General features: G+C 45.0%; 2 protein-coding genes across 2 annotated transcripts in view; both read right to left on the bottom strand.

The window, feature by feature from the left end:
- The window catches only part of tnrc18 (trinucleotide repeat containing 18), a 45,421-nt gene extending 35,094 nt beyond the window's left edge, over nt 1-10,327 (bottom strand). The window contains 2 exon segments of the mRNA XM_054607101.1: nt 7,867-8,210; nt 10,164-10,327. Of these exon segments, the coding sequence (XP_054463076.1) occupies nt 7,867-8,071 (205 nt within the window). The 5' untranslated portion in view covers nt 8,072-8,210; nt 10,164-10,327.
- A 7,541-nt stretch (nt 10,328-17,868) lies between these two features.
- actb2 (actin, beta 2) lies at nt 17,869-22,388 on the bottom strand. The gene is made up of 6 exons (XM_054606796.1): nt 22,281-22,388; nt 20,551-20,680; nt 19,969-20,208; nt 19,098-19,536; nt 18,809-18,990; nt 17,869-18,693 (listed from the first exon to the last, which is right to left on the bottom strand). The coding sequence occupies exons 2-6, from the start codon at nt 20,671-20,673 to the stop codon at nt 18,550-18,552; spliced, it is 1,128 nt and encodes a 375-aa protein (XP_054462771.1). The 5' UTR covers nt 20,674-20,680; nt 22,281-22,388; the 3' UTR covers nt 17,869-18,549.
- Nucleotides 22,389-23,206: the final 818 nt, after the last annotated feature.

Below are 23,206 nucleotides of genomic sequence, written 5' to 3' on the forward strand. Positions count from 1 at the left end.
CAGGGTTAGCTGGGGGGGAATCTCTAGTATTGATCTCTGGTTTTTATTCCCTGCAAGAAAAACATTTCAAACTGTAAAAACTGGGCTGTGCTGTCCGCTTTTGCCACAGCTAGCTGGCACACTGACACTGGTAACATTAAACCTGATGGGGCAGCAGGAAAAGAGGTCTTCAATCATTCACATACACGGGCAAGGGCTGTGCAGGATTTGCATACACATCTAGCAACACATATCTGTCTTCATGTGTGAGAGGTTTGTGTGTGTGTGTGTGTGTGTGTGTGTGTGTGTGTGTGTGTGTGTGTGTGTGTGTGTGTGTGTGTGTGTGTGTGTGTGTGTGTGTGTGTGTGTGTGTGTGTATTAAGGCTATGAGCATGTGGTTTAAAAATGCGTGCCGGTTAATGATTTCAAAATGTCCAAGTCGGTTTTCTTCAGCCTTCCGAGTTGTTTAGACGACACTATTTTGTTTTTGAGCTCAAGCTGAACACAAACAGTTTCTCCGCTTCACTTAAAATAGTCTCTGCTCTGTGTTAAAGTTAAAACCCTTTAAGTTTGACAAACCACTTAGCAGTGTGTCAAGATGCAATGTGGTTACACTTTGTGTTATTGTTTGTTGGTAAAGAAATTACACAACACATTTGCAAAAAAACTGATCTGGTACAAAAGTATGTAACTGACTGCTGTTACGAGGAATTGGGGGGAAAAAGACAAGTATGTAACTGACTGCTGTTACGAGGAATTGGGGGGAAAAAAAGACCAATGGATGCAAATGACTGAAGAAATCATGAAAGAAGAAACTGACTTAAATAAGAATAACATACAAAGTAGATCTACTAAAGAGACAAAAACATACATGGGGAAGTGACTGTGATGTGGTTAAAGATGCAGAAATTGAAACTTGAAATCTTGAAAACAAAAATAGGAACATAACAATTGACATTGAACAAGACTCAAGACACCAGAGTCTATCAAAAGGTCTTCATGAATAGCAGAAAAAATAAATAAAAAATATTTATGATCCAATGTTGTAAATCTCTTGGCAATAAAGATTTAAGTTTGTAAAATGCATGTCTTGTCGCCATTCCCACAAATAGCTGCACATCATTGCTGTTATCACATAAGTGGTGCAGAAACCAATGTCTTTATTAGACTCATGGAATAAAAGCAATAAAAAACACAAATAATCCAAAACGATTTAGTTTCATTCTTCTAGTTTGCATAGATTTCACCATTACCGAAATTCCCTCAGAAGTTTAGGTATATTTTTGATTTAGTATTAGAGCTATGGTTGTGTTTACATTTGCTAGTTTACAAGTACTTTTTTTTTCTTTTCTTCCTCATGAATGCTGTGCGAGAGTTTTCAGTGCACGTGGGTGAAAAGTTAAGGATCAGTGGGTTGCTAGTAAGATGTTAACGCACATTTGGGATGTTTAAAAACTTGTTCCTGTGTCAGTTTGTTTCATGTTGTAACCTGGGTAAACTGGAACAGAGGACCAGAGAGTACACTGGTTTAAGACAAAGGAAACTAGATAACTGGATCCAAGTCACAATGAAGGAAATCCTAAACAAAACAGCCTTGGGAACTGGTACATAGTTGACCTGTCATAGCGGTTTAAGAACAGGTGTTACAACAACATCCTTAACAAAGACTCTGTTCTATGTTCCCAGAGAGACAAGACAGTGAACAGACACACAACTCAAGAACCTAAACAGAGCCATCACAATTAAAATCCAGAATAAACAAGAGCAGTCTGCCACACAAAGGTAAATTTATCCACCTCAACCAAATGATAGAAAAGAGATACTAAGTTAGGGTTATTATTTTTTTTCTTGCGACTCTCTTGTGCTAAAGTTGTTCCAACAGTTGAATGGAAACACGCCTTGTGTGTGTGTTTGAGTCTCGCTGTGCCGTGCTGTTGCACTCAGAAATCTCCTGTGAAGACGGCAGGTGTTATTTTCACACACTCCTCGGTACCAGCAAATGGAAACAGGCGCGCACACGCACACACGCACACACACACACACACACGCACACACACACACACACACACACACACACACACACACACACACACACACACCACACACACACACACACACACACACACACACGGCATGCACAGTTGCAATGAAACGCAAATGCCAGCTCTATCTACACAACTCTACGCTTGTAGCACAGGGTTTGGTCGAATTTTGCTTTAACATTTATCATAAACTCAAGTGGTGTAGACACAAAAACACTGAGATGCTGACCGACAAAATGAGGAAGTAATCTGATGTTTTTCTTTAATACGTGATGAATGTTATCAGGACATTTTTCATGATAGATAAGATAAAGATTAATCCAGACGGTTCCTTGATGTAGAGTAAAAACCACAGCAATGACAGAGCGGGTGTGCCATTCATTCATTTTTACAGTCTAATGATGCATCAGCAAATATTAGCGACATATTAAAATAAAGGTCAGGTGTTAAAACAGTCAAATGAGCAGGTTGCCTCTGAGGCAGAACCTGCTAAAGCACATAACACATCAGTTTAACGGCCATATAGGACTCACACGTCAAACCTGCTCCGTGTCTCCCTGAACATGTCACTGCACATTTTAAACCTTAACCGTGTCGGCTGGGAGGAAATATAATAAACCTTATGTAATGGGACGAGTAGAGACTCAACAGACAGACAGACATAACGCAGTGTGTGACCTTTGTGTGTGTTGGAGGCTGTTGTTTGAGTTAAAGGGAGGGTTCTGGCAGAGTGAATGACTTAGCTAATGCTTTGGGTATTTGGACATGCCACGGCACGCTCGTTTTCTCACACACACACACACACACACACACACACACACACACACACACACACACACACACACACACACACACACACACACACACACACACACACACATGTTTGACACACACACACACACACACACACACACACACACACACACACACACACACACAGCTGTCAAACATAAGAATGATAGGCGTGTGTGTGTGTGTGTGTGTGTGTGTGTGTGTGTGTGTGTGTGTGTGTGTGTGTCATATGCTTGTGTGTGTGTGCCGTTTGTCTGCCTCCGACAGGTTTATTGTGGCAGGGCAGCAGTGCCTTGTGCTTTCTCTTAAGGGGCCTGTTTTCTCTCCTGAAGGATTCAATTAATCTGAGAGGGGACGTGTCCGAGACACATCCTCTCTCTCTCACACGCACACACACACACGCACTAGCATGTGTGGGGGTCTGTGTCTTGAATACATATAAACACACATTCACCACATTCATTTTAACGTAAACGGACACACTAACCGAGTGGCGTGGAAGACAAATTGGTATTGGCTAAGACAACCATGCCCTGCCCCGCAAGCTGCATGAATTATGCTTACACAAGCGTGTGCGTGTGTGTGTGTGTGTGTGACTGAGAGAGAGAACATCTGTAGGGCTACCACATTTATCTAACCGTGTACAAATGTGTTGTGGTCAGGATAAATCTCTCTCTCTCTCTCTCTCTGCAGAGTCCCAGGGGGGAAACCCCAGCTCTAACTGCACTAAGCACAATCACATGCTCCCATTCCCATCAAGACCTCAATCCTCTCATCTACCCGGTTCCCCACGCACGCACACAAACAAACAACCTCAGCTCTTATCCCTTGAAAGCAAAACAATGCTTTCCACCTTAGGGACAGTGCCCACTTAGATCTCCTTCTCCATTTGTCTTCAGCCGTTTTCATCTCCATCTATTGACTTCCCTTCTCTGCTCTCACTACAACACCTTCATTCGCTTCTGCGTCGCACTCCTATCTTCTGCTGGTCTCTGGTGAACACTGAAAATTTGAGTGTGTGTGTGTGTGTGTGTGTGTGTGCAAGAGAGAGAATGAGAAATGAGAGGAAAAAGTTGCTGATTCAGACGACTTATTGCTAAGTATTGCTGATGACTGACGGCGCCCTGAACGACATTTTCCGCCTCATTAAACACGCATTTGTTCCAAACTGTTATCCTGAACGTGTAAGTTCATTCCATACAGTTAAAGTAATCATCGAGACCGGCAGCCAGTTTAGATAAGACAGAGATTAAACCTACAACGCCTATGCATGCATCCTCGCACAATTTCTTTGTGTGAGTTTAAGCTTTGCTTTTCTAACTTAAAACTAAAAACAAAATGCAACGTATCAATACACAGATGCACTGAATTAGTATCCATTATTAAAATAAATCGGCCACCTGCAACTTTAAAATTCATCGAATTCTCCCCTCCGATGCCTCTGGAGGTGCTTCATTAAGTTAGTTGTGTCATTTTATTAAGTGCTACTGCCACCGCAGGAAACACAGGCTTTGGAGTTACTGCAAGTAGCCGGAGAACTTGTTTGCGTAGCGAGCGTGAAATACCCCCAGAACAGCCGACACTGTTGTTGTTGGCACCTTCAGTTATGCCGTCTAACGGCGCGCTGCTTACACATGGCGTAGCACGTGCACCACTAATCACACATTAACAAAGAATTAAATATATCAGCCCCATTGTCACCAATTCATGATCCAGCTATCTGAGTCAGTATCGGCTTGATATCAGCATCAGTATCAGATCCAGCATCCTTAATTTCTACCGCTCTCAACGCCCGGAAAAAAGTGTTTTACGCTTCCCACAGCTGCAGCTACATTGGGTTGTATGTTCAGAAGAGGAACTCAGCTGATCAAAATCCAAGGAAAAATATCTCACATGCCGTTTGATTGTCAAGTGATCTCTGGGAAATGCGGTGCAGAGGAACGCTTTGCTAGATCCAAAAACTGTTGATCAAATGAAAAGCAATAATGTGCATAATCTGGATTCCTCACAGTAAAATAAATAATCTGCAACCCTTAAAAGTGACCAGAGTTTTTCCCCCTACGCCTCTTCAGTGCAGTCACATTTCAGCAGGTCCTACCTCTGCTGCTCTCGGATGCCGGAGGGAGGGAAGAGGCCAGATGGCCTCAATCTGGTGATGGGGGCTCCGGCAGACCTCCTCCAGACAGAGGACCATTTACAACCATTTCACATCTATAAACAGTGACTCAGAACCCATTGTGTTTAGATAAAACCTGTGTGAATGAATAGGAATACTGCTGCAGGTATTAACTGGAGGAAAATTATGTCTTTACAGAGTGTACACAGAGCCCAAAATGTCAACAAACTCTATGCAGCGTCACAATACATTTAAAACAAATGTTAGGTTGCCTCGCACCCCCTAACACCAACCTTGAGTTGTGGAACTAAAGGAGACACTCTACTCTGTTAAGTCAGGTGGAAATCCTATTAAAACTGAACTAAAACAGACAATAAAGGAGCCTCCTGGGAAATAAGGGTGTGTTAGCAGCAATAAACAGTCCACCCTGCTATCAAGAGGTCAGCCAAAAACAACAGCGCAAAACAAATGTCCTGAATTCCATGAAAGGCATGTAAACAAAGACAGTAGCAGGGTGACCTTGGCTCCTCGGGTTGCACGCCGGGTCCTTGAGCTCCGGATTCACGCTGTTTATTGCAATTAGACAGGAACATTATGAACATTTGCGATCTCAGGGTAATTACCATGTAACCGGGCTGTATGGTGTTATTACAAGCACGGGGCTGAGATCTCAATAGGGTTTGGTTAATGTAATGTGTGGGGATTTGATATTGAGGAGTGCCATAAAGCTAAATGACCTGCATCGTACAGTAGCGTGTTTTAGTGAGCGGAGGCTGCGAGTGTGCGTAGGGGAGATGAGAGTCAGAGAGCGAGAAGGTCAGTGTGTGGGCAGAATCAAATGCATCCCGTTTGAAAGGAGTGCTTAAACTGCCAATCTGGGCTCGAACAGAGGTCGGGTCAATTCCACTTCACACCACCACCACCACCACCACCACCACCACCACCACCACCCCAGCTACACATCAAGCAGGTCTACACACACAAACAGCAAACCATTTTCAACTCGTTATCAGAGCCACGGGAGGGGGAATGAAAGAACATCATCCAAACTGAAACACTATGTCGCTACAAAGACACATTTTGCCCATTAAAGGTAGTTGAATGGTTTACAGCAAATCCACATATCGGTTAATTTCATCTACAAATATTTCTGTGTTATTCTAGAGCCGCAACACACACACAAAAAAAAAAATCAGTTCAACTAGCTGCAATGAGGTTTGCCTCGGTGCTTCCCTTTGCCACGGTACACCCATCAATCATCATAACGTTCCCTGCCGCAAGTTGATTTCATCTCTGACAGCTTTTCATGTGCGTGTGCGAGGTGAGTGTGTGTGTGTGTGGGATCTGTCGGTGTGTCAAATTAACGTTGCATCAGAGCCCTGCCCTGGGAGCGCTGCCTTACTTTACTAGACCCCTAGTACCTCATACTCCCAGTGACAAGCGCTGCATCCATTGAACCCACGCTCAGAACGATACGGATGGGAAGGGAACACACAACTAAACTGGAATAATATTATCACAGGGGTTTACCTCTGAAAAGAAACCAGAGGAACTGTAATTGTATCCGTCTGCAGTGCAGCTTCATCACTTCAGGGGGATGTAAGTAACTCGATGAGAGCATTTGTCTGACTTTTCCATTTTCATCAAGACACGGCAGACCTGCTTTTTTTTCTCACACACACACCTCACACACACACACACACACACACACACACACACACACACACACACACACACACACACACACACACACACACACACACACACACACACACACACACACACACTGAACATGGATGACAGCGCTCTGACTTTGCCTTTGCCTGACCACAATAACCGTATGCAAACATGCAGCGTTGTCTTTTTTTTTTTTCTTTTTCGCAAAATGTTATTTGAAGGCTTCCATTACTAATAGCAGGAGCAGACATCGCTGTGCAGGCAGGGAAAGCAAAAGGAAATCACCAGCTCAGCAGGGAATAACATACACTGTAGATGATCTACTGACTAAAAAGACACAGCGCGCACACATACGTGATGTAAACAAACACGGAGGTTTCTCTGGCCAAACGCATCAAAACCCTCCAGTTTGCACCCAACGTACTCATTTCAGTGCAAGCAAACACACACACTTGATCTCTTTCCCCTCACACAGATTCCCCAGTGTATACAAAGCAGCAGGGATGAACACACATGGTACGCACGCACGCAGGTAAAAGCAGCATCAAACATTTGCCAAATGTTTGATGAGAGTGGCTTTTTACTTCAAATACACAGAACCACAGTCATTTTTTTTTTAGCCCTCACAAACACTCCAGAAATGTCCCCTCCGACAGGGTGGAGGTGGTCTGTCATCCCTCTGAGGTCACAACTTTCCCACCCCCACTCTCACACACACACACACACACACACACACACACACACACACACACACACACACACACACACACACACACACACACACACACACACACACACACACACACACACACACACACACAGCAGTGATGGTGTAATGGTCCACATGCAATCCAAGACCATTGCACCCTGACCTGCATACTGCTGCAACAACACCCACACCACCACCCTAAACAGTCAGCACCCCGGTTTGGGTCTTAACAAACCCAGCGCCGTGTGTGTGTGTGTGTGTGTGTGTGTGTGTGTGTGTGTGTGTGTGTGTGTGTGTGTGTGTGTGTGTAATTTTTCCGCTGATGCGTCGCCATTGCGAAGGCTGAGAAACAGTCAACGCGATGCATACTTTCACATGTGAAACTTGTCACAGCTTTATAACAGCCGCTCCTCCTTATGAAACATGAAGCCGCGGCCACAAACTGCGCATTTATTTTTTGCGCAGCGTTATTTCAGGTTAATGTTTGATCATCTGGGGATGTTGGGGGGGCAGTCCCATTGCACACAAACAGTCTCACGTCGTTCACTTACTGTGGTGTTGATGCAGGTTAATGGCCGATGGCAGGAATTTTCCCGAGTGGAGCGTTGGCGGATGAGTCGCGCCCAGCTGGCCGGCGGAGGGAGCGACCCTCCCGGCCGCCGCTGCTGCTCCGAGCCGGTGAGACTCCATCGAGAGTCCCAGCAGCGGAGCTGGGAGGTGGACGGATCGGGGAGCTCCGAAATCTCTGCCATCCATTATCCACAGCGGGAAAGTTGTGAGAAGAAATAGTCCGTTCGGATAGGCCCCCGATTCTGGGGAAAAACGCCAATTTAGGCTATAACGATGTCTTTAGTTTTCCAGGCGATTCGGGCTCCTTTCCAGCCATCCTGCTGACCTACAAAACACCAGAAACACTCGCTCGGTACATAATAATAATAATAATAATAATAATAATAATAATAATAATAATAATAACAATAATAATAATAATAATAATACTAATAATAACACTCTGAACACACTGCTGAGAGCTGGTCGCTTTTAAGGGTTTCTGTGTTTCCAGCGAACAGGCGGTCTGAGCAGTGACGCAGTTTGAAAACACTTCACAAACTAACCGGTGAACACGGAGGACTACAGACCGGATCAACCGACGGTAAAGACTGAATCCACTGACGGTAAAGACCGAATCAACCGACGGTAAAGACCGAATCAACTGACGGTAAAGACCGAAGCAACCGACGGTAGAGACTGATCCTCTCCACTGTGGGTCTGTAGTGCTTTAACTTCTACCCACAGTGTTAGTATCCATAGTATCCATAGTATCCGTGTGAGCGGCAGACCAGCAGCCGCTCCGGGGCTCCTGTTCCCGGGGAGACAGCAGCAGGAGACGGGCTATCAGCTGCTCTGCCCCGGAGACAAACACCCAGAGACCGGGACACGTTTTAACCTCTTCTACCGTTTATTCTGTCGTGTTTACCCGACTACCCAGCGGTGTCCTAACCCGTAAACCAGCACTAGATGTGGGCCGAGTCGCCTGTAATATACACCAGAAATACTGGAGGCGCATCAAATATAAATATAAAACGGGTTAAAAATAAATAAGGTTGCAAAAGCCTGGATCATTAACCAGCTTCATTAACCAGCTTCATTAACCAGCTTCAGTAACCAGCTTCAGTAACCAGCTTCATTAACCAGCGGGCTGGCGGTGTTTAGTCCGGACTGGATGCTGCCAATGGAAAGAATCATAACCGAACCCGTAAACATTCAGCTTTAAACACTTCAGCTTTAAACACTAATCCTGATTCCATATCAGCCTCATCTGCCGTGTGGCCCTTGAGCCAGTATTAGATAGAATAATAGGATCCTCATGATAAATCCTCGGATATTCAGCTTAATCAATGCGTCTTGGATCATTTAAAAAAAAAAAAGGTAGATTTTTAATCATTTTGCAAAACAGGCGATAAATCACAACCTGCTAAATCAACTGCATGTGTTATTAAAACACACAATAGAATAAAAGTTACTTTAAGGAGAACAACAACAACATCTGCGGCTTTACCCCGCAGGCGCGAGGCAGCGGGAAGATTTTACCCGCAAACTAAAATAACAGGAAAAATTCTAAAACAACCTAAAACAAAATAAACTAAAATAACCTAAAACAACCTAAAACAACCTAAAATAACCTAAAATAACCTAAAACAACCTAAAACAACCTAAAATAACCTAAAATAACCTGATAAACTATGTGTCTGTGTTTACGGTAAACACGCAGAGAGGAGTGAACCTGCAGCCTGCAGGACACGTTACACAAGGGATCCGAACAACGTCGTTCAATAAATACACATTATTTATTCTATCGTGAGGAACACACAGACACATGTGACCTGTAGGCCGCTGTGGTCACCGGGCCGGTCCTCCTGCTGCTCCGGGTTACCGGGTTACGGTTACCGGGTTACGGTTACCGGGTTACCGGGGTACGGTTACCGGCGGAGAGACTGCTCAGCCACGTTTCAAACTTTTCACGGTTCCATTAAACGACACGCAAACTTTTCTCCGCGGAAGCGTCTCGTAGAGTGAGATCCTCACCGACAGCAGAACCCTTAGAACATCCATTCTGTCTGCAGAACCCTTAGAACATCCATTCTGTCTGCAGAACCCTTAGAACATCCAGACTGTCTGCAGAACCCTTAGAACATCCATTCTGTCTGCAGAACCCTTAGAACATCCATTCTGTCTGCAGAACCCTCCGCGCCCTTTTCACCCACACTGTTAAAACAGAGCTCGGTCACTTTATCCGGGAGGGAAAAACAAACAAGAAGAAGAAAAAAAAAACATGCGGAAAGCTTACTTGAACGTGAAGAAACCCGGGGAAAGGAGCTAAAAAACGTTCCTCAAAATCCGTCCAGGCTGCTGGGAGGACTGGTAGTCCATTACGGGCTCGTCCGGAGGTAAACTGGGGTAACTGGGGGATTACTGGGGGGTAACTGGGGGAGAACCTGACGCGGCCGTAAACTCCTCAGCAATGAAACACAGCATTGTTTTTGCAAGCCCCGCCCACCTGCCTTCGCTACCACCCAACCCAGTGCGTTCTACACAGCTGCTCTCTGATTGGCTGCACGATGTGTCAATCAAAGCCCCAGCGTAAAAAAGAAAAACCACCCTGGCCGCTCGCCAGCACTATAAAACCAATTATGGAGCAAGGAGGTTGAGCCGTTTCAAGGTCCCCTCTCCCTTCAAGACACAGTGATCAAAACAAGCAGAGCTTTCTCTGAGGGGGGGGGGCAAGTTTCAAGCCCCCCCCCCACCCCCCCCCTCACCCATCTCCACGCTAATTATAAAAGACGCTCAAAGGTTGGGAAGCTGAAAGTATGGGTGTATTGTTACCCTTAAAGAAATATATTGTAATCGTTTAATGTAGTTTCAGACCCAGTTTACTTCTCCTCACCAGGAAGCAGTGAATAATTACCCTGCATGGTCAGTTAATTACTCTCCATTACACCCTTGCTCTCCTCCAAGAAGAAAACAAATGCTAAACATCAAACACTTGAGATAACAATCTCACAATTTCTTAAAATCCCTCAAATTGAGCTATTCAGTTTCATTTGGTCGACCACAATTTTGGGCGTTGTTTTCCCACAAGACAACCCGAAACATGCCAGTAATTATGGATATATGGTTACGGGAAAAAGGAAAAGTGAACGTGTTACAAGCCAGTAACATAGATTAGCTCAGCAATTAGACCTGTTCTTGCACGCCCAAGACAGCCATGAAGGCAAAACAGTCCATACAATAACATTTGTTTTTGCACTAAACACAGGTACTTGATGGTACTTCATGTGCAGATATAAGACGTAGTCTACAAATGGATAATATGGCCTGCAGTTTGGGGCGCTTATTGTCTCGTCTTTATTTCATCAAATGCTATTCATTGGTGTTGAACGGGCTCACCAAATGGGAGCCATCACTCAGCACTGTGGTGGGTGTTGAAGGCAGATTTAACAGGTCAAAAGCTTCCTGGATCTTTATCACGTCAGCCAGGAACGCACTAAAACGCATCACTGTTGTCGCATTCACGGCCGCTGTATTTGTGATTCTCCACACCATTCCTCACCCGGGTTAATAAAGCCAGGCTCTCAGTAGGCCTATGCACACGCACATAGCAGGCTGTGGGCTCAGGGTCTCCTTGTGTCTCTGGTTATAGTGGAGGTTTGCGTTAGAAGAGGAGGGAGTTAGTGCTATAATGTAACATAGGTTGACCTATAATGTAACATAGGTTGACCTATAATGTAACATAGGTTGACCTATAATGTAACATAGGTTGACCTATAATGTAACATAGGTTGACCTTCTGACCTCTCCACCCCTCCTTGTGCACCTTACTGTCCTACTCTCGCGGGATTTGTTTTATTATATCATCAATGATTTCCTCTGAGGTGAACCACCCGTTGTTACATAGTTGCAAAAATGTTGATTAAAAAAAAGAATCTGAGGCGGTTTCAAGCGGCCCATGTGTCCCCCCTCCTCCCCCCCCTCCTCCTCCTCCTCCCCCCCTCCCCCCCCCCCCCCCTCCCCTCCCCCCTCCCCTCCCCCTCGTCGAGCCCCTCCTCCTTTACAACGTGACGGTTTCAAGACGACCCTCCTGTGGGGGAGACACCGGACCGCTGGAGGAGAGAGAGAGACGCGGAGGCGGACAGCAGCAGCAGCAGGAGGACCGGGGCCCGACGTGTGTTGTCCGGTGGTTCGGTAAGGTCGTTTACCGGACCACACCTCGGTGGATTTTGTTGTTGTTGCCTAAGAACAGCTCTCTCTGCAGCATCATGGAGAAGAGGCCGACCCGCCCGCCGGCTGCTCGGGAGGAGGAGGAGGAGGAGGAGGAGGAGGAGGAGGAGGTACCAGGAGACCAGGAGCGATGTCCCGTCCCGCGACCCGTCCGAGGGGACCGAGCCGGCCTTTGTTCTCCGACGGGGAACTCAGACAATGCCTGTAGATTAGGCCTATTGTTGCAGGAGCAGGGTTCATCTCCTGGTTGTTGGTTGTTTCTCCCCCTCTTGTATAATGGTGGGGGGGGGGGGGGGTATCTCCTCTGAGGTGGGTTTGGCTTCTGTCGTATTCTTAGTCTTAACATCTTAGTCATGCTTCCTTTTATAATGACTTCTACATGCAGCATGTGTATAATTAAACAGTAATAGTGACTTCATTTAAAGATAGAATCTTCATTTAATCAACTACTGACTGATGTTTGTATGGGACCTTTCTTAATTATTATAGCTGACGTGGTTCTGAAATGAATACATCCATCAGTGGTTCAACTAAAAATCATTTAATAAAGACTTATTTAATTATTTTTTTTCAATCTAACTCTCCAGCAGCAAGCAGCTAAGTAGGACAATGTGTGTTTTATGTGCAGCTTATTCAAACCTTCCTCATTTGATGGTAATAACACAGATCTGTGTATTTCTCGGTTAGGCTTATATCGGTGATGCAGATGGGACCATTTAGTAGATTATGTCTTTTTATAGCCTTTACACCAACTGGTCTCTTTGAGGATGGTCCAATGTAAAGCTCCAAGCTTGTCCTCGATGTGGGGCTGCAATGGAAAAGTACTGAAGAAACATGATTTATAGCCAGAAACCCTGCTGAGTCAATACAAAACCTCAGACCATTTTTCATTCCACTAAAAACATTTTTTTATTCTGCTGACCAGAGATTACAGAATGAGAACATTTGTTATCCCAGACTTATGTTTTGGGCTCATTGTGTTTGTCTTTCTTCCCCCTTTGTTGTTTGCCCTCTTATCTTTGTCTGAACACCAAATCTCACATCAACATCCAGCCGCGTGGCTGTCCAAATATCCTTGTTGGGGTTTCGAGTTAATTCTGTCCTATCAGTAGAATGATCAGGTAAATGATTTTATTTGGCAGCCAGACTATCTGATTTTAACTCCAGGCGTGTGGCAGCATTAACCCACAGGGGAGGGGAGCACAGAGACAGCATTGATTTATTCAGCTGGGGGGGTTCAGTCCTCTCTGGAAAAGCAATACATAAATAAATAAATAAATACAGAAAGATGTCCCCCTGCATAAGCATCCAGCCGTCAACGACAGCACTTCAGTTTGCACATCTGAATTGGGGGAGTGTGTGTGTGGGGGGGGGGGGGGGGGGGGGGGGCAAATAAAGCCTGAATTCATGATCAATTCCAAGTTAAACATATAACATACTATATTCCTTGACATCACCAAACACACTCTAACCCCCCACATGAAGCGCACACACACACACACACACACACACACTGCTCTCATGGGGTACCTGTCAATCATCAGACAGTGGGCCTTGCGGGCTTTTATGGTGGACTACAGGAGGGGGGGAGGGAGGGGGTGAGGAGCTCAACCGTCACACGACTGAATGTGTAGATGTAGTCGGATGACATGGATGCACAAAGAACAATCTGCACACTGTCTGACGGTTCACACATGTGTCACCACAAATATCATACACTTCCATGATTTTTCAATTGGATGATGGTAGTTTCTATAAAATGAAAAATAGCGACATGTAGTACTTTTCCCAGACATGACATATATGGCAGTATATTAATTATTAATATTTCTCAGCAGGACTGACCCACCTCTCCTGCAACACTCATGTTAGAACACATTAAATGGACAGGTTGGCCTACATTTCTACCACATCTAAACCAAGTTCAAGACCTGCAGTTATAAATTCACAACATCTACTATATTTAATTGATGCATGATGTCCCTGTCAGAGAAATCGTTTAGACACAGCCAAAAGTCTGCAGTTTGAATTCTATTTTAATCAAATTAAAAATAAACACTAATACTTCTGGAAAATGGTACCAAGGCGAGGACACGCATGGGAGTCAAAGCAAAGTGATTCCCATCTGCCACTGCTGCTTCAAACCAAGCGGGGGAGGGAGGGGAGGGGGAGAGAGGTGTGTGTGTGTGTGTGTGTGTGTGTGTGTTGATCAACTGTGCATGCAGGGTGCTGGAGCGAGCCTGCATGCACTTGCTGTGTGTATTTCTGGTGCCTGACTCGTGCGGTTAGAGCTCTGAGAAATCGTGGGGTTTTTCCCGAGAAAAGAAACCACCCATCCTCGCCACCACAACCGTAAGGAAACTGATGCAACGAGACACAACTCCTGCTGAGTAAATATGTGGCAGGGATGCGTCAGGGCCTCTGATGCCCTCATGAACAAAAAAAAAAAAAAAAAAAAAAAGAAAAAAGAAAATGCCTGCTGGGGCCTCCACTCCTCTCTTCAACCCCTTTTGCTCTCTTTTTACTCTTTTAATACAAATTCAGGATTATGGAAGGCCGGAGCATTAACCATCTTAAGTACTCAATATGTTTGTGATATGAATAAACACAGAGAGAAAACAAAAGCCTAAAAACCTTTTTGTCAATCAGCAGATCACTGACAGAAAAACACTTAACATCTGCTGTCAGAAAATCAAACTAAACTAAAACAGTGTTATAGCTGTGCAGAGGTGTGTGTGTGAATTCATGATCAATTCCAAGTTAAACATATAACATACTATATTCCTGCAAACAGCAGCTATACTGTATTTCAATATGATCAATTATTCCCCGCTGGCCTGCTTCTGTCAGCAGTAGTCGCCTTCTATTTGCTTTTTCACCCGGTTCTCTAAGCAGAAGCAGGCCGATGAAGCTCAGCGGCCCCATCTGATGGAGAGAGATGAGAGCTGCATGGCGGTGGGGGGGTGGGGGGGTGGGGGGTGGAGCAGTGACTCCGACCAATGGATCCGCTGTAAAAGCAGCAGAGCTGTAGTAAATGGAGGAACACAGCAAGCCTCATTTTCCGACAAATTGGTCCCCCTCTGTGTCGTCTCTGGAGCGCCACGTTCACAAACACCTGCAGCGCTCACACACACACACACACACACACACACACACACACACACACACACACACACACACACACACACACACACACACACACACAACCCTTCAAGAGCACAGCAGAATGAAGTATGGCTGCACTCACTAGCACACACAAATAGTACTTACACACACACACACACACACACACACACACACACACACACACACACACACACACACACACACACACACACACACACACACACACACACACATGCATGCCAAGCTCTGCTTCCCTGCCAGAGAGTGTTTTTGCTGGCGGGGCAATAAAAGGAACTAGGGTGGGGAGCAGTCTCAGCAGAATGAATCCCAGGCAGGAGGGCTGCGTTGAGATGGAATACATTTCCAATACCAAACACACTTGATCTTCAGTGTGTGTGAGCATGCAGCGGGCGGCCTGTATGCACCCTGACTGAATGCATGCATATATGAATTCATATCAATGCAAACACCACCATATGCATGCGTAGGCCCCTCCACCTTCCGTCAAACGGCCCCCTCTAGGCTCATCTGTATATCATGGATATATATGGAACTGGGACGGCCTGACTAATGGATGCAGCATGACTTTGGGCTGGTGCTGGATCCGTGGTGTCACACACAGAAACGGGATATGTGATGCATAGAACATGAGGGTGGGGCCGCACCATCCGCCATCCATCTTCTCCTCCTTTCCTCTCTGTAACATGCAAATGTTGCCATCCGTTTTTTTATAGTTTTTTTTTAGATGTGGACAGGAAATAGGCTGATGTCAGCAGTTTATCTTTTCACACATTGCTAGGAAAGCAGGTTTAAAATATATACAAGGTAAGTTATTTTAATGGCTGCACTCCATCTTTTTATCTTTGCATTCTTTTACTGAATGCGCACACAACCCGGCCCTGACACACCACATATTTCTTTATTCATTGTCATTCTGTCCATTACACCAGCAAAATAATACCATTAAATCAAAGCCAATGTATCTTTATAACCAAAGACAGGAATTCACACCCATTACACAAGCCAGCAAGATCTATCTTTATGCATAAGCTTTGATATGAGCTAAGGTGTTGGTGCAGATAAAAGGATAGCAGCACACAGCACAGTCACGCCTAGCTTTTGGATATAAATAACAAATAGACCTTTACTGCCATCTGCTGTCTGAACTGTGCAAAGTCTCTGTGATCATTGTATTGAATGTGTCCTCAGTGTCCTCATCCCTGTCACTCATCCTCAGAGCATTTCCTTTTCTAACAAACAATGGTGATGATCCCATGAGATCATGATCACAAATGATGTAATGACAAGATGCCTGAGGATTGAGAAAAACGTCTGGTGTTACAATAAGTGACTGACTCCAACCTTTTAACATGTGACTGACCGACCCAGTTGGGTGTGTCCTGTGAGCCGGCCCCGACCTTTTGGTTCATCATTTCATGCTCAATCAGCTGAACACTGCAGCATATAGAGGTCAGCAGGAGCCTTGAAGCAGAATACAGCAGATAGAGATGAATGTAAACAGATAAAAGTGAGTGATGGTTGTGCTACAGCAGAGGAAATGCAGCAGCCACATCCTTTTGAAGCATTTAACTCTGCTGCCTGTATTTCACTCATAATTAGTGTTTACTGAAAGAACCGAAGGAGATTCACTGTCTTTAAATTTGCAATACAAGTAAATGAGAGAAGCTGTGTGCAGTCTCTGCAGCTCTACTGTGTTATGAGAGTGTATTGATGACGAGGCTGTTTTAATACTTCATTTGATCCACACACAGCCTGTGCAATCTAAGATATTACAGTCAGATACTGACCGTGCTGTTTGAACAGTCCTAAAGGCTGCATCGTCCCACCAAGGATTAAAAAACAGATCCTGGTCGGCTAGTATGAAGTCATTTGTTCATCAGTAAACTCTTGCATCTTGCCACACATTTCTGACTGCAGCATTTCATCTCCTGTCATCAAGGAATTATATATTGCTATTTGAAAGAACAAGTTTGGTCTGAATCAGTATTCAGTGTAACACACAACTTTGGCAGATAGGTGAATAAAGTTTATCATGCACACCCTCAAACAATGACATGTCACATGCCTTTTTAACTTCCACTGGAAAATTGTTTTCTAAAACTTTGTCTACAACCTGAGGTTATGTCATGTGTTTCTGGTAAAAGTCCAGAAGCCATTCAGTACTGAGACTGTATCAGGACTTGGGAAGTCTTGGACAGCAGACACTAAGATACTGATATTTAGCTCTTATTGTAACACATTTATCTTATATTGTGGTTCACACTTTGTTTTTATAACAAGGTGAGTAAATACTTTCTTATAAAAGGTCTTTATTTTGATAAATTCAGTTTTTACTCATCTAAACTTATTCTAGCATTAGTTTGATGTTAGAGACCTACATTGAATAGAACATTTTAATTTATGTGGGATTGAGACCTGGATTAAATGCTATTGCAAATATTTCACATCAAAATCAGCTAGATCTTTACGTCTGCAATATAAACATAATATGAGTGTGTCTACACACCATGTTATCTGAAGAAAACCCATTTTCCTAATGAAGTAGGTCTAAATGTTCCCTTTCAGCTTTCAAAAGCTTGTCACATTCAAATAGAAAGAAACAGTTTATAGAAGACAAGAGTCAGACGTCATGTCGGAACACATGTGCACTTTATTGGGATCGTTTAGTCAGTGTACAGGTTGGCCCCACCGGTCTGGCACCCCATGTTACCCCATCACTTCGAGACCCCTTGCCCCACCACCCCGGGGATGAAACCTCCAACAGGGGGAAGAAGAGGTCACGATTGGGTTTTGCATAACAAAAAAAAAAAAAAAAAAATGAACAGGACCAAGATATTTTTAAGGCTGAAAGTACAAAAAACCCAGACATAATTTACATACAAGCGATACTACAACCATGTTTAAGTATGCGCCAACCACTGGGCAGCCTTCACAGAGGCGAATACGTGTCTGAACAATGCAGTTAACATTTGGAATCATGTGTCTGAACAATGCAGTTAACAAACATTTGGAATGACTCAAAAGAAAACTAAATGTACATTTTTTTAAGTCCCCAGATGCAACTGCAGAACCCTGGGGTGCTTTTTTTTTTTTTTTTTTTTAAACCTAGCCAAAACATTACTGTCTCCTTCATCGTTCCAGTTTAAAATCCTGAGTCAAGCGCCAAAAATAACTGAAGCCATGCCAATGAGTTGGTCATCTAGGCTCTGCGCCTGAGTGTGTATGAGAAATGTGTGGTGTGTGGTTGTTTTGCACAGAGCTGAAGTTGTTGGGCGTTTGGTCGGGGAGGGGGAGGAGGAACAGTCTGTTTAGAAGCATTTGCGGTGGACAATGGAGGGGCCGGACTCATCGTACTCCTGCTTGCTGATCCACATCTGCTGGAAGGTGGACAGGGAGGCCAGGATGGAGCCTCCGATCCAGACAGAGTATTTACGCTCAGGTGGGGCAATGATCTGGAAGATGGTAGAAAAAAACCAAAACATTAGTGTACCATACCTTTGTGTGCATCATCAGCCACCATGAGCAGCAACAAAGTCACTCTGCTGGCTCCACAGCAGGTCAGCTCACCTTGATCTTCATGGTGGATGGGGCCAGGGCTGTGATCTCCTTCTGCATCCTGTCGGCGATGCCGGGGTACATGGTGGTACCTCCAGACAGCACGGTGTTGGCGTACAGGTCCTTACGGATGTCGACATCACACTTCATGATGCTGTTGTAGGTGGTCTCGTGGATTCCGCAGGACTCCATACCTGAGAGCAGATAGACACTTGTCAGAAACTTTAAGTGTAGGGTAACCGCAAGTGTTGAACATGTTTTAAGCATGAAGTGCAGGTTAGGCTCAAGTTGGGAAACATACCGAGGAAGGAAGGCTGGAAGAGGGCCTCTGGGCAACGGAACCTCTCGTTACCGATGGTGATGACCTGTCCGTCAGGCAGCTCGTAGCTCTTCTCCAGGGAGGAGGAGGAGGCAGCAGTGCCCATCTCCTGCTCGAAGTCCAGGGCGACATAGCACAGCTTCTCCTTGATGTCACGCACGATTTCCCTCTCAGCTGTGGTGGTGAAGGAGTAGCCACGCTCTGTCAGGATCTTCATGAGGTAGTCTGTGAGGTCACGGCCAGCCAAATCCAGACGCAGGATGGCGTGGGGCAGAGCATAGCCCTCATAGATGGGCACTGTGTGGGTCACACCATCACCGGAATCCATGACGATACCAGTGGTACGACCAGAGGCGTACAGGGACAGCACAGCCTGGATGGCAACGTACATGGCGGGGGTGTTGAAGGTCTCGAACATGATCTGTAAAAAGACAAGAGAACAGTTGAGCATTTTACAATTGCAGCTAAAGTATTTTCTTCTGTGGCCACTGCACTCACTACATGCATTAATGTGTGAGGCTAAGATTAAAGTTAGTAGAAAAAAAGTGCAGAAAGTAATCATTCCTTCACACTTGTGCATGTCAGTCTATTGGTGCTGATCTACTGACTCAGCTAAACTTGGACACAAGTGCAGAAAAGGCACACAGTCAAGAGAGACCTGTTGATGATAGATCATCGTATAGGAGAGAGGTCCTGGAGGAGAGGGGGAGGAAGGAGCAAGTGAGAATGGAATGGAGAGGGGAAACAGGGAGGAAATGAGGCTACTCATTTTTTACAGTGGATACCTTCAAATACTGTCTTGGCTAAACAAGCTATGCTAAATGTTGCATGTGCACAAATAAAGGGTGTGTACCTGGGTCATCTTCTCCCTGTTGGCTTTGGGGTTCAGGGGGGCCTCTGTGAGCAGGACGGGGTGCTCCTCAGGTGCAACTCTCAGCTCGTTGTAGAAGGTGTGATGCCAGATCTTCTCCATGTCATCCCAGTTGGTCACAATACCGTGCTCAATGGGGTACTTCAGAGTCAGGATACCTCTCTTGCTCTGGGCTTCATCACCAACGTAGCTGTCCTTCTGGCCCATACCCACCATCACTCCCTGAACAAAGGATCAGACAAATTGTTAAACACAAGTACAGTTACAGGAAAACATCTTTACTACATGTACTTTGATCTAAGGTCATAGTATAATTATGGCACAAGACCTTACACTAAATTCAGAAAATACTGTATATAATGTTTTCTAGCTGAATCTCATTGGAGTTCATAGCATTGAAGAAAACTGAAGCTGTTTTTTCAGCTGGCATACAATAAATTCCAAAATAATTTGACTCTTATTGAATTGGGACAGTAACTGCATTCAAATTCATAATAAATCTTGTAATTAACTAATTATTATTCAAATCAGGAGTTGTTCCCCCCCCCCCTGTCAATCACTCACCTGATGTCTGGGGCGGCCGACGATGGAGGGAAAGACAGCACGAGGGGCGTCGTCTCCGGCGAACCCGGCTTTGCACATACCGGATCCGTTGTCAACAACCAGTGCGGCGATTTCATCTTCCATGGCTAAACTGTTGAGGAAGAAAAGAAGAGACGCCGTTAAGACCCGCCTCCCAACAGCGCCTGTCACTCTAATCTACTACTTCCTGTTAACGACTAGCTGCAGTTCACCAGAGGAGCCGCTAGGGGGAGCTCGCGTCCACATTCCGACCAAGCCAGACAAAAGGAAGTGGCGCCGCATTCTGTTACCATATAAGGACATGCTTCTGCTACCGGCGCCATGGCGCGCTGCCAGCGCGACGGCACAGAAGAAGAAAAAAGGAACATTCGACACGAACAGAGGGACCACTCCCCCCCTCCGGTTCTCCTCCGGTTCCTCCGGTTCCCCGGTCCCTCCGGTTCCTCCGGTTCCCTCCCTCCGGTTCCTCCCTCCGGTTCACTACCGTCCCCGTTGTAGCCTCATTATAACAGTTTTAATACCTCGCAGAAACATCACTGCGTCATTCTCCTCTGCTTCATTTAAACTGTCCATCTGACACACCATCAACTCAATAATATAATATAATATAATACAATATAATATAATATAATATAATATAATATAATATCCCAACATCAACCTTTAAACACTGACAGCGAAACAACCAAATGATTAGTTAGTCACTAATGAGCTCGTCCGTTAACTCATGAATGGATCACATCTCCAGAAGGCCACGCCTTTATAAACCCTTTATAAACTTTATAAACCCTTTATCTTTATAAACCCTTTATCTTTATAAACCCTTTATCTTTATAAACCCTAACCCTTTATAAACCCTTCATAAGGATGATTAGTCATTCTTTATAAAGGTGGATTATTAGTCATTCTTTATAAAGGATGATTCGCAATTTCCCTTTCTTTCCCCGTGCACGTTGTGCTGCAGTAACCTGATAATCTAACATTATATAATATATAATATATATATATAATATAATGTTCCGTTAATGAGCTGCTGGATGTTCCTGTGAGGCCTCATCAGTCTGAGCTGTCCCCGTTTAAAGGAAGCCTGAGACACGACGAGAACCGAACACGAACCCATCAACAACCAGGAAGTGATTTAAGAAAACTAATCACAATAGATATTAATATTAAAGTATCTGTGTGTCCGTGTGTCCGGTGTTAGCGGGACGCTGCTAAAGTAGGTCACACCGACACACCGACACACAAAGGGAGCAGCCGGAATCCAGACGACCTCAACTCAGAAACCCTCAGAACCAGCACAGGAACCCTGCAGAACCAGCACGGGAACCCTGCAGAACCAGCACGGGAACCCTGCAGACATGTTGGACTACACGACGGAGAACGCAGCACGTCCCCGTGAAGTGAACCGGCTCCGTTAACACGTTAACACGGGCTCCATTAACGGTCTCCGTTAACCGGCCCGTTAAAGGAGTGGTCACGTTAAACCAGTGACCGGCTCTCTCTAAACCATCACGTTAAACCAGCAGGACTTTGACGGGACAAAGAACCTCGTGGTCTCTGTCATCTTTTGCATTAATAAAATAAAATAAGACAGATTCTACAATTGCATATTTAATAATAATAATAATAATTTAAAAAAGCATTTGAACTCACTGTTTACTTGAACTGTTAATGTAAACTATAACTCGGTAATGGTTCCCGTGTCTTACCTTGGGTGGGGGTTTTCGCTTTAAGGGAACCGGTTCCAGCCAATGATATCCCGCACGAGATGCGTGTGACGGCGCTCAGAGTGAGTCTGCCGGCTGTGGCCGCGTCGCCTTTATACTGCGGCGGCGGCGCGGCTCTCGCCATAAAAGGTAAACTTTCGGAATGGCGGCCTGTGATTGGTCAGGCGTCATGCACACTGTGCTGCACTGGGAGAGGGAGAGAGAGGGGAGGCGAGAACAGCAGAGGATTGGAGAAAATAAAAGGGAAGAGATTGATGCTGTGGGGCCTAGCAAACCTTAATCTCTTGATAAACTGTGTTATATACAGGTTAAATTACATGAGTACACTTTTATCAGAGGGACTATGTATTCTGGGCACCTGCTCTTAGCTGTTGTCCACATAGCCCAGTTATGTGCTAACTGAAAGAGCTTAGCAACAAAGACTCCTCCCTGTGAAGGCTGCAAAGGCCCAAGACCTTTAACCAAAGGCTGCCCTCGTTCTTACTTATTTTTCCTCAGATTAACATGACAACATTTAATAATTTTAGTCAATAAAGAGGGTGGGGGTGATGCTGATGTTACCGTTCCACTTTAAAAAGCAGCTGTAAGCTAAGTGGGAGTCACAGCCACTGCATCACCAGGTCAAACACATGACACACACACATAACACACACACACAAACACACAAACACACTGCTGGAGCTTGATCTGTCCCGAGCTGGGGAATGACCACTTATGCAGGCTGATCCTTCTACACTACATTGTTGATAATGTTCATTTATTGATCGAGTGTTTGTGCTTTGTGGCTACATGGTCTTGTGCTCTTCCTATACAGTCTGTCGGGGGCTGCTTGCTAACTCGGGCCAGAGATTTAGTAGTTTGACAAAGGTGTGTCGTTTCAGGAGAGGATGGCATTTGTTAGCATTCTC

The sequence above is a fragment of the Anoplopoma fimbria genome, chromosome 11, assembly GCF_027596085.1.
Source record: "Anoplopoma fimbria isolate UVic2021 breed Golden Eagle Sablefish chromosome 11, Afim_UVic_2022, whole genome shotgun sequence".
Lineage (NCBI taxonomy): Eukaryota > Metazoa > Chordata > Actinopteri > Perciformes > Anoplopomatidae > Anoplopoma > Anoplopoma fimbria.